Source organism: Heterocephalus glaber, unplaced genomic scaffold (genome assembly GCF_053883595.1).
Source record: "Heterocephalus glaber isolate CG9 unplaced genomic scaffold, H.glaber_assembly_v1.0 deba00001687, whole genome shotgun sequence".
Taxonomy (NCBI): domain Eukaryota; kingdom Metazoa; phylum Chordata; class Mammalia; order Rodentia; family Bathyergidae; genus Heterocephalus; species Heterocephalus glaber.
The window spans coordinates 429,852-445,137 of NW_028258412.1; the positions used below are offsets into that span (position 1 = coordinate 429,852).

The following is a 15,286-nucleotide window of genomic DNA, read 5'->3' on the forward strand; positions in this document are numbered from 1 at the left end:
ACAATGCGCAGGGCCCAGAGGGCAGAGCAAATGCTGTCCGTGTCCTTAGCCCATCCCACTCTTCCAGCCTCCTGCACTCATCCAAGCTTCTGCCCCCATCCCTGACCTGCGGGCTCCCAGTATCAAAGCCGAGCCTCGGTTTTAGAGTCTGTAAAATGGCCTCATCAGAGTCCCTACCTCGTTGCTCCCTGCTTGGAGAAATGCGGGTCGTGTCCTCACTCTACACGGTATGCGGAGGAGAGGACCGCGCAGCCCAGGCCCCAGCCTTGCGGGACGCCCTGAGAAGTCAGTCCCAGTGCAGCTTTCGACCCCCTGGTCTGCGCGAGGCCGGCTCCCGGCTAGGCCTCCTACCTCGCAGCAAAGGGAGGCGCGGCCGGCAGGGGGAGCGAGGCGGAAGGGAGCCGCCGCCGGTCCAGGTGAGTCGGGAGGCACACTTCTTGCCGGCGAGGTGCCGCGTTTGTTCTCGTGTGGAAGCGGCGTGTGTGGGGCGTAGGACCACCGGGTGAGTGTGCATCTTTCGAGCTGCGGACGGGCACTGGGAGTGGGGCGGCCGCGAGCAGAGAGGTGTGCAGGCGGGTTGCCGGGTGGCGGCGGAGCGCGGAGAAACGCTGAGACAGGGCGGTGCGGCGCCAGAGGGAGGGAAGGAGCGTTCGAGGGGCCCTGCCGGGCGCTCGGTGGAAGCTGCGGCTCAGCCGCGGGTTGGAGGCTTGGAGGCCTGGAGCTTCTAGGGCTTCAGGCCCCTTTGGGCCCCTTCAACCGAGGATTTCCGAAGGGTCCCCTTGTTGAGCTGCGGGTTTGAAGGGTCCCCGACTGAGTGAGTGGGTGAGTATCTGCGGCGGGTATGGTGGGTCAGCCACCAAGAAAGCTGCTGGAATGGGACCCTCACCCCTTCCCAGCGCTCTATTCCTCCTCAGTCTTTCCCCCACCCTTCGCTCAGGGCTCTGGCGAGTGTACAGATAAAGCTCACCCTCCAAGTCCTGCCCTTCACTGGAGGGTTAATGGGATAAGTTTGAGAGGACTGCTCCCCCACCACCTCCAGTAGGGAGGTCTGAAGACCTCAGGCGCCCTAAGGGGCTGACCTGGAGTCTCCAGGATGCCTCAGGGCTTTTCACTTTCACTTCTTCCTCTCAGTGTTGGACTTCATGGGGCTCATATCTGGGCTCTGCCTCTGGTGCACACACTGGGACTGCTCTCTCAGGTGCACTGGACGCAAACTTGGGCACTCCACATGCTGGGGCCTCACCTCATGTCCACACACAGGGTCTCTCCTCCCAGCTTGCAAGCCCATGGCTTCTCTACCCAAAGACCTCTAGTGCTGGCCAAGCCTCTCATCTCACTACCTCGACCTGTACCCATCAACACTTTTCCCACCGGTCTATAGCAGGCTCTCTCCCTCCATCAGGGGAGCACCTCCTTGGGGTCCTGGAGGCAAGGGGCTGGTCCTGCTCAAGGAAGAAGGAAGTGTAACTACACTCCTCATTGAGCCTGGCCCCTCCACCCTCTCAAAGACAGTCACTAAGTGACACAGGTCACTGTCAATGTTGGGGTCCTGAATGGCCACTCAAGGCCTGAAGAATGCCCTGGTGACAAGTTCTGTTTCCTGTCCTAGTCTAAAAGGTTCCAGCTGCAGGCCAAGAGCAGGCTGGGGGCCCACTGGACACACACAGATACATACCACATCCCAGACACACAGTACCACCTATACACTCACCTCAGCACTTCTGGTCTCTTGCTCCTTCTTGGACTTCTGGCTAGAGATAGTCCTCTGCCCAGTCCCCTAGTCCCCAGTTCTCATGCCTTCCTGGCTCCCAGCTAGAACCCTCTGCAGCCTGGGATCTGAGGCTCTGGGATTGTAGTAGCACCAGGAGAGGCTGCCTCCCCACCACCAATCCAAAGCAGGTGAAGCCAGAGGCCTACAAGGTCGCCGGTAGAAAGGCCTTGGAAATAGAGGCCTTGGTTGCCAGCAAAGGGAGAGGGAGGCTTCTGAGATGTAGAGAGGTTACAGGCTTGACACCCTGGCCAAACCCTGAAAGAAGGACATGGACATGTTGAATTGGTCAGAGAAAGCCCCAGAGATAGTAGGTGGGGGAAAGACAGGCCAAGTCAGGCCTTGGCATCAGGATGCCTGAGCCTACAGGCCCTGGGTCTGAAGGCCTAGTTGGGCAGCTGGTCCTTCCCTGGTGGGCAGGCTGGCTGAGGGGTGGCAAGCGGGCAGCACCCGACTGTGCAGCCTGAACTTCTCCAACATGTCCTCTTCTCCCTAGCTGGCCAGGCCCCGCCCCCGGCCCTCCCTGCACCCGGGCCGGTGCGCGGGGAGGTCGGAGGAGCGGGCACTGCCCACCCTCCGGATGTAAAAGCGTCCTGGCCAGAGGCGGGCGGTGCGCGAGGGAGCGCATGACGCTCAGGCTCCCGGGCTGCTTACGGCCTGGGCGTCGTCCCCCAGCTCGGGTCCCCAGCTGCGACAGCGAGGTGACCTAAGGGGTCTGTGGGACATTTGCTGGGCTGGGTCCTGTCCCATCGCAAGAAGGAACAGAGGAATCCGCAGCCCCAAGGCTATCTGTCCTCTGTCCGTGGCTGGTGGCTGGCGGTGTGCAAACCCGAGCTGCTGTCTCCTCACCCAGGTGCAGGGGCAGCCGGGAGGAGGTGGAGGCGGGAAGGGCCATGGTAGGGGTAGGGCTGGGCTCCAGCTACCCCTCGGAGCTGCATCAGCTCCTTGCCACCTCAGGTTGTGGCTGGGTGCTCCCGGCATAGTGGCCTCTCCTCTAGGGCTGTAGAAGCTGAAGGCTTAGCCAAACCTAAGGAAGCCGGGTCAGGGCAGGAGCAAAGGGATGTTCAAGGGGCATTGGTCACTGAGGGCCCTGGAAGCGGAGGTGCGGAGGTGCGGGGCAGATAGCCTGAAAACCAGGAGGGCCCCGAACTTCCAGGGTGTTCCACCGGTTTGGGCCCCTGGACCGATACTGGACCTGAGTGGGGGGCCCATGACGCCATAATCCCTTGGGCCTGGGGCCGCGGCTTTGAGTGGCACCGCAGGCCTCCGCCCCTGGGGCTCCGTGGGCTGGGCTGGGCGCTGTGCGAAGGGGCACACGCAGTCGGAGGCGGCGCCGGCCAGGCCGCCGGGCGCCTATGGACGCGCGCAGCCCGCTGTCTCCCCGGGCCAGTGCGTTCAGCATCGCCTCTCTGGTTGCAGCCGAGGCCTCGGAGGGCACCGCCCACCGGGGCCCCGGGTCCTCTGACCAGGCGAAGCTTCCCTGGCTATCGAGATCCCCCGCCGGGATGCACTTCAGCACAGTCACCAGGGACATGGAAGGTGAGCCTCCTAGCCGCGTCAACACTGGCCTGCGTCAGCCCCCTGCCCCGGCTGCCTGAAACCTCACCGCGAATAGGAGCTCCTGGCGGGTGGGTTCCATGCTCACGGCTAGGACTCTGGGGCAGGCAGGAAGGCCTGGCATTCCCCCTAAAGCCTATCCACAAACCAGTCTGGGGACGCAGTCCCGGAGACTGGTACGAAGCTAGACAGGCCCGGAAGAGGGAGACTGGAGGCCAGGGAGAGAACAGAGGCAAGGCGGCCGTAAGCCTGGAGACCTGGGAGGAGAGATGGTAAAAGAGACCGTCAGAGTGTCAGGGAACACACACAGAAAGGTGGAAAAACAAAAACCAAATCAAGCAACTAAACAAAAAATGGTGAGGGCAGCCAAGAGGAAAAGAAATTGAGAAAAGGGGAAAAACAGAAAATCCAATAAGATAGGATAGAAAAAAAGAAAGGCACGAAAAAGAAATAGCAAGAACGAAAAAGAGAAAACGAAGGAAAAATTGAAGACAGAGTAATTTTTTAAAAAAGAACAAAAGAGACTTTTGTTTTATTTTATTTTTCTTTTATTTTTGTTTTAAAAAGAAGAAAATAACATGAATAAGAGAACATGTAGAAATAAAAGAAAAACGGTAAAGGGAAAGAAAGACAAAGAGTGATGAAAAATAAAGTGGAAAGAAAGGACAGGCACATAGAAAAAAGAGGAGACAGAAAGTTAAACAGAACGAACGAGAAACTAAGGAGATACTGGAAGAAGGGAAGATGATTAGGAAAATGTTAAATAAGGGAGACAAAGGTAAAGAAAAAATTGGGAAAAGAAAGTCTGGGAGCGAGAAAAGAAAATTACAACGCGGGAGGGCGGCAGAGCGGGGGGCTTCGGACGGGCCCCGGCGCTCGGGGGAGCCGGTCCGGGCGGTCGGGGGCCCGGGCCCAGCGAGCGTCGGCGGGCGGGCTGGGGGCCTGGGAGGGGGGGAGGCGGGGGGAGGGGCGAGGGACGGGGGAGGGGATCGAGGCCATTGTCTCGGCGCGGGAGGGGGGGCGCGGGGCGGGGCGGGGCGGGGCGGGGCGGGGCGCCTCCTCGGGGCCGGCCCGCGGTGTGGGGCGGCGCGGCCCGGCCCGGGGCGCACGCAGCGCTGGGCCCGCCACTCGGCCCGCGGCGCTGGGCAGCGCTCACCTCGGTGGCGGGGGCGGCGGCGGCGGCCCTCGGGTCATGATCTCCGCGGTGTCCAGCCCGTGGCTCACGCAGCTCTCGCACTTCTGCGACGTTGCAGCCTTCACGGCCAGCAGCCTGAGCAGCCTGGGGGCCGCGGGGGGCTTCCCGGGCGCCGCGTCGCCGGGCGCCGACCCGTACGGCCCGCGAGAGCCCCCGCCGCCGCGCTACGACCCGTGCGCCGCCGCCGTCCCCGGGGCCCCCGGCCCGCCGCCGCCGCACGCCTACCCGTTCGCTCCCGCTGCCGGGGCCGCCACCAGCGCCGCCTCCGAGCCCGAGGGCCCCGGGTCCAGCTGCGCGGCCGCCGCCAAGGCGCCGGTGAAGAAAAACGCGAAGGTGGCCAGCGTGAGCGTGCAGCTGGAGATGAAGGCGCTGTGGGACGAGTTCAATCAGCTGGGCACGGAGATGATCGTCACCAAGGCCGGCAGGTCAGGGCGTCCCCTCCCTGCGCCAAGACCCTCCCCATATGCTGCCACTCGGGCAGCGCGCCTCAGTCCGATGCTCGAGCAAGGGGTTCAGAAGCAGGGTGGGGGGCGCGGCCCGGCCACCTGCGGGTCCTCTCGGCCTTGCCTCCTCCTTTGCTCTCCGCGGTCCCGGCTCCAGCGACAGCCGAGGTGAGCACCGGGCGGGAGGGACGGCGCGGGCGGCGGAGAGAATCCCTGGGACAGACCTGCCGGACCTACTGCCCCAAGATGCGGCAAGGGGAAGCAACCAGCTCGGAGCGCACTGATCTGGGGCAAGCAGTCGCGACCGAGGTGCTCGGCCGCTCAGCTTGTTCCCAGTAGGTCCCAGCTCAAACAAAAAAAAATCCTGTTTGAGTTCCTGAGTTCATTCTACGCGGGCAAGATAAAGAGCAGAAGCTGAGCAATTGTCCGAACGATTTTAGGAAAGAATTAAGATTCAATGGGCTTAGTTCAGAGGGATTTGCTACCCAATTTTCTCAGGCCTAAATTTCTAGTGGTTGTAGGCTCTGGCTCTGCGTAAGCCGGCCACAGTCTTCCAATTGGCCTGTATTTGCTTTAATGCCCGAGAGAAGGGGAACAAGTTTTGCAGATGCACCCGATTTGACCAGCAGACAAAGGCGGGTTCTGGGCTGTGTCTAATGTACACACCAGCTCCATGTCCGCGCAGCCAAGGGGAGCTCAGGGCCTGTTTGCAAAGCTTTCTCTCAGTTTCTGTCTCCCTGCCACGCCGTCCTCCTTGGGGAACCTGGGGCCTGTCCTGTCTCCTGTTCCGTGTGTGGATTTCTTCCAGGCTGTCTTTGCTGTCCTTAGGTGCATGGCCCTCCTGGAGGCAGTGGCTGAGCCTCTGGTCCAGGCCTGCCCAGCAAGGCCCCTGTCGGTGGCCAGCTTTTACCTTAAGATTGTTTTTTCAGCAGCACCCTCCAGCCGGCAGAAGTTCTGGTGGAGGTTGCAGGAGCCCTGTACTGGGAGACTGGCTTCTGGCATCTGTTTTCTGCCCATTGCCCACAGGGAGTTGCTTGTGAAGGGAGAGAGTGGGAAAGGCAAGAAGGGAGCCAAGCCTTGTGCTGTCCTCCAGGGCCCAGTGGCTAGTACTGCAGTGCCATCAGCCGAGGGCAGGCTCCGGGAAACAGCCCGTCCAGGAGCTGCGGAATATCCTTTTAAGAGCCCTGGTTGATGATCAAATCAGGGTCCAGAGGAGAGATTGGAGAGTTGTTAAGGCATAATCCAAGTCTGCCCTGGGCAGCCACGTATTGGAGTTAAGCGCCTTGGGGGAAGCGGGTACTTGCCAATGTAGAGGCTCCAAACATCAGGCCAGAACCTGGGTGTCAGGGATTGTGGGCTTCTGAGGTGTCAGCCTTGCTGGAGGGATTGGGGAATAGCGCAGGCCTAGCTGAAAGGGCAATGGGGACTCCTTAGAATTACTCGAACTATCTGGTTTCACTTTGTTGGAGCCGGGGCCTCTTAGATCAAACTAGGGAGGCTCTGCCAAGAGCTGGGAAACTGGGGCATCCGCCTCTTAGGAATCCTGATGCCAGCCAAGGCTAGGTCTGGGAAGACGAGGAATCGGCAGGGTAAGGCAGATCTACAAAAACACAGGTGGCAGAAGATTGGGACTTCAAGGCACAGTGCAGGGCTAGCCATTTCAGTGCTTTAGAAAAGGACGGGGAGCTTGCCCTGCTGCACCATTCACTCGCAGCCAGGCAGGGGCCTACTCAGGTTAGAGCAGTGGGTGGAACATAGCAGCCAAAAGGGAAACCAAGAGGAAGGGCCCTGTGAGAGGCTGCCAGTCCTGGGCAAGTCACAGTAGGGCACCCTGCCCTCCTCCCCTGAGGTGACTGGAGGCTCTGCCACCCCCAGGCGAATGTTCCCCACGTTCCAAGTGAAGCTCTTCGGCATGGACCCTATGGCCGACTACATGCTGCTTATGGACTTTGTGCCAGTGGACGACAAACGGTACCGGTAAGCGAGCTCCCGGGACCACCTGGTCTGTTTAAGTGTGGGACCCTAGGAAGCAGCAGGTCCCTGCTGGATGACTAACTTCATGGCCCGAAGCTCTTTAAATGTGCAGGTCCTTCCAGGTACCTGAGAAGGCTGCCCCATTTACCTTCTGGACTTGGTCCTTCTCTGCCCCCTTTGGACCCCAGACCCTCACCCCTACTTATTCTCCAGACTCTGCCTCAGGAAGCCCAACAGCTAGGAACTCCGGCTTCAGACCTGAGGCAGTTGGGTACACAGCCTCAGATTTTCTCGAGTCTCTCTCTCCCTTGAGGCTATCATGAGCGTCTGGTTCCCTACCCCCATCTCCAGGGATTTCTTGGTCCCAGAGTTGGGCCGGAAAGGTGGGGTGGCCTGGAGAGATTATGCAGGGCGGGCCTTGGCTGCCTGGACAATTAATAATAATTAATAAAGCCAGCGCAGACCGCAGACCGCTCTGCGCCCAAGGCCAAATTTAGGCTCCTGCCATGTCGCTGCTGGGACAAGCAGACCCGCATACAGCGAAATGAGAGGAGAGGAGCATGGCCTCCTCTCAGTGTCCCAGTAGGGTCCTGGTTTTGTGTACTGGGGGCCAATGGGATTTTTCTAGTTTTTCCCCAATCCCCTTATTAAAACCCCCAGCTTATATGTTAAATGGGAGGGCTTGATTTCACTGGCAAGGAAACTCTTTAGAGGCACTTTTGGGAGTTTACCCAGCGGATGGAGCAAGGCCCATTTCATTCACCCCCAATGTGGCATGATTGCTTCCCTGGTGCTGCCCTAGGTACGCCTTCCACAGCTCCTCCTGGCTGGTGGCCGGCAAGGCGGACCCTGCCACTCCGGGCCGCGTGCACTACCACCCAGACTCGCCGGCCAAGGGTGCACAGTGGATGAAGCAAATAGTGTCCTTTGACAAGCTCAAGCTGACCAACAACTTGCTGGATGACAACGGCCACGTGAGCAACACCTTCTCCCAGGCTGCAGGGCTGTCCCTATTGCAGGTTCTGAGAAGTGCCCTCCAGGCAGGGGACTTGGGCAGCACTGGGACAGGCTTCGGAGAATAGACTTTTGGTCAGAGAGCAGGCCTTGAGCCTGGGAGAGGGAGTCACCCTGTTTTCCTCACTTCTCTCCGGATCTTATGCAGCAGGCTTTTTAATTCAAAAGGATGGGGGCCAGGGATTTAGCTCAGTGGTTCTGCCGCCTGCTGCGCAAGCGCAAGGAACCAAGTTCGATCCCCAGTACCAAAAAAAAAAAAAAAAAAAGGGTGGGTCGGTGTGTGGGGGGTAGGGCAGGAGGCTTGTGGAATCCAGGCCAGTGTGGCCGCTTTTCTACAGGACTGAACTCCACCTCCCATCGCCCACCCCTTGCAGGCCCTACGGCAATTGTTAGGGACCAGAAAAAAGACTACCTAAGCCCAGGATCATTTGCCACTGGGGTCATCTTTCCCAGAGGTCCCAATTGGGTTAAATGGCCCTGGTTCATCTCATGAGTTAAGGGTTTTGCTCCAGTTTACTGAAGGAAGTTCATTGCCTACTCAGACCTCCACTGGATTCCTGGCTCAGGTTGGGATCCTGGCCCAGCCCCCACCACTGGAGCTGACTCCCTCCCCACTGTCTTCCAGATTATTCTCAACTCCATGCACAGATACCAGCCCCGCTTCCACGTTGTCTATGTGGATCCACGAAAAGACAGCGAGAAGTATGCAGAGGAGAACTTCAAAACCTTTGTGTTCGAGGAGACGCGCTTCACCGCGGTTACTGCTTATCAGAACCACCGGGTGAGGGCCTGTAGGGGAGGTCCTGGGGACCAGTTGATTCGGTCCTTCTGGGAATGCAGTGAATCTGTTCTGTGTGCCCCTGGGTGGCACAGACAGTTCAGGGCTGCAGGCTCTGGGTATCCCAGTGGAGCACAGTATAATTGGGGACCCCTCCCCCCACCCTCCAACCCCCACCTCAGGCTGCCCACTCCCTCCCACCAGGCTGGTCCAGCCTCCTATCAGCTTGACCTCTGTAGCGGTAACTGTCACTGCTGCTTGAAAGTTTGTTTTCCAAACCATTCCGGAAACTCCCCATCTGGGGCTTGATCCAAGGTTTACCCAGATTCCTAGGGCGCTCACTCAGTTCTCCATCTGTGCCCCCGTGGTGGTGGCGGCGGAGGTGACCACATTTCCATCTCAACTTGAGGCACAAGTCCTTATCGCCATTTATTTGGGGTAGCAGAGAGTTCCCTAGTGAGAGAGGAGGCACCATATGGGAAGAGGGCAGAGGTGGGCCAGTTCTTGTCTCAGTCGAGCCTCTCCTAACACTCCCCCATTCTCTGCCGAGACCAAGTGGCCGAGAGCTGCAGGACTCCAACCGCTAGCTCATACCTGCTTCCCTACAGATCACGCAGCTAAAGATTGCCAGCAACCCTTTCGCCAAAGGCTTCCGGGACTGCGACCCTGAGGACTGGTGAGTGTCCTCCAAAGAGTCAGCGAGTGCCTGTTGCCTGGCTGGGGAGCCACCCTGACCTGCTCCCCTCTCGCAGGCCGCGGAACCACCGGCCTGGAGCGCTGCCGCTCATGAGCGCCTTTGCGCGCTCCAGGAACCCCGTGGCCTCCCCCACGCAGCCCAACGGCGCAGAGAAAGGTAGGGCCAGGGTCGTAGGCTCCAGGCCTCGACCCCACGCGTGCTCCGCCCCAGTTTGGCGACCGCGCCCGGCCTCGCCCGCCCCCCCGGGGAGCTCACGGCCTTCGCGCCGGTTGCACAACGGCCGTGGCGGCGGGCAAGCGCACACTCGCCCGCCCGACGGCTTCGGCCCGCCTGCGCGCCCCGCCCGCTGTTGCCGGCCGCTGAGGAGCGCGGGCCCCTGGGGAGGGCGCCGGCGGCGTTGGGGCTGGGTCAGGTTAGCGGAGTAGGGACGCCCCTACCCTACCCCGAGCGCTTCTTCGCCCCCGGGGGCTTCTGTGAGTCTCCTAGGCGGTCCGGGGGCACTCACTGCTCGGCTCCTCTCGCAGACGCGGCCGAGGCCCGGAGAGAATTCGATCGCGAAGGGGGCGGGTCAGCCATGCTCGGGGACCCTGCACATCCGCCGCAGCTGCTGGCTCGGGTGCTGAGCCCCGCGGTGCCTGGGGCCGGCGGTGCGGGCGGCCTCGTTCCCCTTCCCGGTGCGCCCGGAGGCCGGCCCAGCCCCCCTCACCCGGAGCTGCGCCTGGAGGCGCCCGGCGCGTCGGAGCCGCTGCATCACCATCCCTACAAATACCCGGCCACCGCCTACGACCACTACCTCGGGGCCAAGAGCCGGCCGGCGCCCTACCCGCTGCCCGGCCTCCGCGGCCACGGTTACCACCCGCACGCGCACGCACATCCGCACCACCACCACCCAGCCGTGAGCCCGGCCGCCGCCGCCGCCGCAGCCGCCGCGGCTGCCGCCGCCGCCGCGGCTGCCAACATGTACTCGTCTGCTGGGGCCGCGCCGCCGGGCTCCTACGACTACTGCCCCAGATAATGCGGGCCGCGCGCTCCGCGCAGCCCCGAGGGCCTTCAGAAGACTCGTTCATCAGCCCTGGGGGGCCACTGCGGGCCTCCCTTCCCCCTGGCCTCAAAGCCATTGGGGGCCTCCAGTCCCAGGACTATCGCGGTGTCGGATTCCTCCAGCTCCCAGGAGAACGCTGGACCTTCCTCAGCTCCGAGGGCCACGAGGGCTCCGCCCGCCAGTGCCAAAGCGCCCGGTCTGGGGCGGAAGGAAATGGTATTTATTGTTCTCCCAGAGACCGAGTAGCCTTGCCTCCGCCCGCCCGGCCGGCAGTTGCAGTGTAGACGACCTGAGAGCCCCGCCTGCAGGCGGTGTAGATACATGTAGATATATGTAGATACTGTAGATACCGCGTCTGCGCCGACTTGATAAACGGTTTCGCCTCTTTAAGAAGCTGCTTGTGTGTCCATTTATTTGCACCCCACTTAGATGGTGCGGGGAAGAGCTGAGTTAGATGTGACTTGTGGACTCCCAGCTCCAGTTCCTACAGGCCTCGGATCACATCCTCTCTTCCAGGGTTTCGGAGTGGAGCCGTCCCCGTTGTCTGTCTGGGAAGGCCTGTCCTTTCTTGAAGTACTCTCGGTGGGCCTTCTTCATACCCCCCCCCCCCAGATCTGGGAGGACCCACACCAGGTGTGAGCTTTTTTTATTTAAATCCTTCACTCCTGCAATTGTCCCTGCTTTAGGACCTGGGATCCCTCCCTGCCGTTTTTCAGGGCTCATCCTACATGTTTTTCCAAAGAAACTTGGAATAATGGTTGTAACTGTTCACTGTTCCTCAACCCTGGGAAGAGGGGAAAGCCCTTGACCCGGATGGGATTGTGGAGAGACAAAAACAGGCAGTTCTGCTCTTGTAGCATTTCCCTGGCCTGTCCTCAACCCAGGCCTGCATTTTCCCCTGTTTGTTGACTTTATTCGCCCCCACAGATGACCTGGACAGGGGGCCACAATGACAGTGGTCATGAGTCATCTCGAAACCCGTCTGTGAAGCATTTTTCCCAGGCCAGGTGGCTGAGGGACCTCTCCCCACTAACTCAACACCAGGGATGGGGCCAGAGGAACCCTTTGATGCCTCCCTTCCTGAGTCCAAGCAGGAAAAGCTGACAGCCGGTCAACGTCAAGGCTAGCTTGGACACAAGATGAACGGGAAATGTGCATGGCCAGGTTCTATCCCTGGCCTGTGCCTGTCTCGGTGTGTTTGTGGCAATTGGCTGCCTGATTCCTCCCTCTTATGTGGCAGTGGCATTCCGGGTATCACTTCTCCGTGGACACACCCAGGCATTTCCAAATGTTACCCCACACCAGACCTCTTCTTGGCTGTGTTTTCCCTGGTACGACAAGTGATAAAATAGTAATTGGAAGGCAAGAACTGTTCCCATGAAGCCAGTCTAAAAAGGGAGGGAGGCCAGGTCCCCTCAAAGCCTCCAAGGGCATCTAGCAGCAGGGCATGACGATGTCTGCAGTGGCTGCTGAAGTGGCCAGCAGGGCTCAAGGACACAGCTTCAGGGAAGCACTGTAGATGACTCTTTGCAAGTTCTGCTCCCCACTATGCTCCTAACTGCAGATCTCCTTCTGGGTTACCTGTGTGTGATGGTGGCTTTTGCTTGGGGCGGCCCATTACCCATTTGCACTATAATCCCCCATCTCATCTGTGGGAAGCCAGGAACACCACTTGTAGGCACGAGTGGCAGGCTGGGGTTTGCCCTGCAGAGGGCGCTGGCTACGGCTCAGCCCTGTCCTCAATGGAATGCAGCCCCTCCACACAGCAACACTGTGTCCTCAGGGACACCTTGAAGACCTGTCAGACCTTAGCTTTGGTTTTCAAAGCTAAAGTGAAGAGAAGCTATCCCTGAATGAATAACAGTGCCAGTGTTTGTAAACAGGTGGAACATACCATAAAGTACAGGGACCCTGGATAGGCAACTTGCTGGCCATGTAGAGATAGATGTCCCTGCTGCCACTGTGACAGCCAGTCCCGATGGAGAGTCACTCTGCTGTCCAACTGGCCTGCCACTAACCACATGAGGCTGCATACATTTTAATGATTTAGAATAAACATTCAAGATGCCAGGTATGCTGGCACATGCCTATAATCCTAGCTACTCAAAAGGCTGAGACAGGAGTTTCACTAATTCAAGGCTAGCCTGGTCAGTTTAGCAAGACCTTGTCTCAAAATTTAAAAGAATAAAGGACTGAAGGTAGATAGCTCAGCAGTATTAGCTTCCCTACCATGCAGGAGGCCCTGGGTTCAATCCACAGCACTTCCCCCAAAAATGAAAATTCAGGTCTTGGACTCTGCTCCAAGTGTGCATTGGCTCAGATATTAAAAGTCACTATATTGGCCCTGAAGTTGAGGGCACACTCTGCCCTGGATAACAACCCTCAACCCTGTGGATGAGTTTGTCTGCAAATTCTTGTAAATAGCAGTATGTGCTCCTTGGTGTATGTGTGTGGCGCTCACCGTCTCCTCTGCATTCATCCTTTATCCAGTGCTCGGTGAGTACCCACAGGCACTGTGGCTGCTGCCCTGTGGAGCTGACATCCTCAGGGCAGCTGCCTCTGGACAGCCTTGACTGCCCTGTGAGATGGCTTTCAGCAGTTTCCGTTATTTGATTGCTGATCTGAATATTTATGTTCCCCCCAAATTCAGAGGCTGCAATCATCACCTCCTGAACTGTGTGAGAGAAATTTCCATTGTTTATAAGCCACCTGGCTGGTGGTAATCTGTTATAGCAGTCTGAATGGACTGAGAGAGATGGTCTTTCCCCTCTTTGAACAGGCCTGCCCTGCCCTCTGTAAGCTGCTATAATATGAGAGACTGGGGGATCTTTTCTCACTAGGTGTCTTCTCACTCACGACCATCCCAGCTGTTGGACTCCTTAGAATCTTCCTCAGGGGTTCCTAAGTTGGTCTAGGGGCTACATTCGTGTGCCCTCCCCTGTGCCCTGGGCACCTGGATGGGTAGGATGAAATTTGGGCCAGAAGGTACCTCAAAGAGTCCAGACTCATTCATTCTTCAAAACCCCGCAGAAAAAAAGAGTCACCCAACTCGAGAAATAGATAAACTCTTGACTGAGAGAGAATGAGACCAGGCCAAGAGCCACATGCAGCCTGCCAGAGACCTCCACTACCATCTGCTCAACAGTGGCACCTTTGTCTAAGGGAGGATGGGAACACTGCTCTATCTTCAAGGGCTGGTTACTGATTGTCCCCCAGGTAAGCATTTGGGGTGCAGAGCTAGGAGCACTCTGGGATTCAGCTGCAGGACAAAGGAAGTCTGCTTGGGGGCGCCTCAAGCTCCAGAGAAAGAGGAGACCCTGGCCCTGAGAGCACCTTTCAGCTGGGGAGGTCTGGGTAGTGTGTGGGATCCCTATGCTGACAGCTGCGTGAGGAAGAGATACCGAGCTCCAGGTGTGCTGCAGATCAAAGCAGCCCTCTTGCCTGAGCCCATAGCTGCTGAGGGCTGGGCAGACAGAGTGAGCAGGGTTTGACCAACAATGGCTGGTGGTGATGGACAAAGGACATGTAGGATGAAGGGGTAATGCAGATGGTGACAGTGCAGCTTACCTGGAGTAGCCTTGGTTCTAGAGGCTGTATGCCTCAGTTTCCCCTTCATGCTGTGATTCTGACAGGAAGTTGGCTATAAACAGTGGAGAGTTATGTGAGCCTCTGGAAGGAACACTGGGGAATTGGTGTTTTACGTTTCCTCTCCACCTCCATGAGCTGGGTTTATCCAAAGCATCTGCACCATTCTGCCCCTCCTCCTTCACTCCTCTTTCCACCTCTGCATCTTGCCATGGGCCCAGCCACAGAGCAGGTGGGGACATGGCCCCAGGGGCTGCTGTGGTGGCACCCAGCCCTGGTGAGGATGGATGGGACCTTTCTCCTGGTGCTACCTCACACATTTTCTGTGTTTTAAAAAACACAAATCATGCCCTTGATTCAGTTCCCTTTCCTGCTTGTTGTATTACCTCAAACCAGATGGACTCATAAGATGAAGTCTGGAGACTCAGTGTCTCTGTAACAGCTGCCAGGTCTGCATGTGGGAAGCAGCAGAACCAAAGGTATTCTGGCTAAAAGCAGCCCACATGGGGGGTGCATTAGGCTTTAATAGCAGTAATTAAATTATCTTCTTAATTATAAGGGGGAGATGGCATTGCTGACATCCTTTATCGGCTTTCAATTGCATAAGTAAAACCCTTAATCCCCTCCCGGCAGCCCTCATCCCCTTTCTTTGCCCTGGGCCAGCCTAGGACCTGCTCCTGCTGCTCCCGACCTCATGAGGGTGCAGATGGTTGGGGTGCATCACCCTGTTTCTCAGATGCACAGGTTTTTAAATTTTATTTTGATATGTGGTGCCGGGGCTCACACCCCAGGCCTTGTGTGTGCTAGGTGAGAGCTGTAGGGTTTGTTTTGTTTTGTTTTGTTTTTCGGCGGGGTACCAGAGATCGAACTCGGGTCCTTGCACTTGCGCAGCAGATGGCGAAACCACTGAGCTCAATCCTCGGCCTATTTTTTCCTTCACATTTATTTTTTCACTTTTCAATAGCTCTAAAGTTCAGACACATCTTAATCAAGTGGAGGAGATTTTAATCTAACTGGAAAGCTCTTTGTTGTACATGAATTAATGATACAATCCATTTACAGTTGATGGGTTTCAGAATTAAGGACTGTGGCCCCATTTCAGCCACATATTTGTGTGTGCTGGCCTTGGTCAGAGCAGCTCTGGGTTATGGCATCTTGCCCCAGATCTTCCAAATGTCTCAGCTTCATTGTTTTCAGCCTCCAAACTGGCCCTGCCCTGATGTGACTGCTCCC

The 15,286-nt window shown here is 58.1% G+C and overlaps 1 protein-coding gene across 4 annotated transcripts; it reads left to right on the top strand.

Moving 5' to 3' along the window:
• The first annotated feature begins 424 nt into the window (after positions 1-424).
• On the top strand, positions 425-10,861 carry Tbx1 (T-box transcription factor 1). 4 transcript variants are annotated; one of them, XM_087198599.1, is made up of 9 exons: positions 425-502; positions 3,188-3,307; positions 4,579-4,945; positions 6,839-6,940; positions 7,740-7,956; positions 8,577-8,732; positions 9,338-9,405; positions 9,482-9,582; positions 9,951-10,861. In XM_087198599.1, exons 2-9 carry the CDS (start codon positions 3,274-3,276, stop codon positions 10,439-10,441), a joined length of 1,536 nt encoding a protein of 511 aa, XP_087054725.1. In that variant the 5' UTR covers positions 425-502; positions 3,188-3,273; the 3' UTR covers positions 10,442-10,861. The 4 variants fall into 4 exon arrangements, with proteins under 4 accessions (XP_087054725.1, XP_087054724.1, XP_087054722.1 ...); XM_087198598.1 differs by lacking the exon at positions 425-502 and adding an exon at positions 2,389-2,621; XM_087198596.1 differs by lacking the exon at positions 425-502 and having other exon boundaries at positions 2,660-3,307.
• The last annotated feature ends 4,425 nt before the right edge of the window (positions 10,862-15,286 follow it).

What these genes read in the sequence shown, in the direction of transcription:
- Tbx1 (XM_087198596.1), top strand. Translation starts at nt 3,124, where the DNA reads ATGGACGCGCGCAGCCCGCTGTCTCCCCGGGCCAGTGCGTTCAGCATC. An exon ending in GTGGACGACAAACGGTACCG is followed by an intron (nt 6,941 to 7,739) that starts GTAAGCGAGCTC and finishes GTGCTGCCCTAG; the next exon opens with GTACGCCTTCCACAGCTCCT. An exon ending in GCCCAACGGCGCAGAGAAAG is followed by an intron (nt 9,583 to 9,950) that starts GTAGGGCCAGGG and finishes CTCCTCTCGCAG; the next exon opens with ACGCGGCCGAGGCCCGGAGA.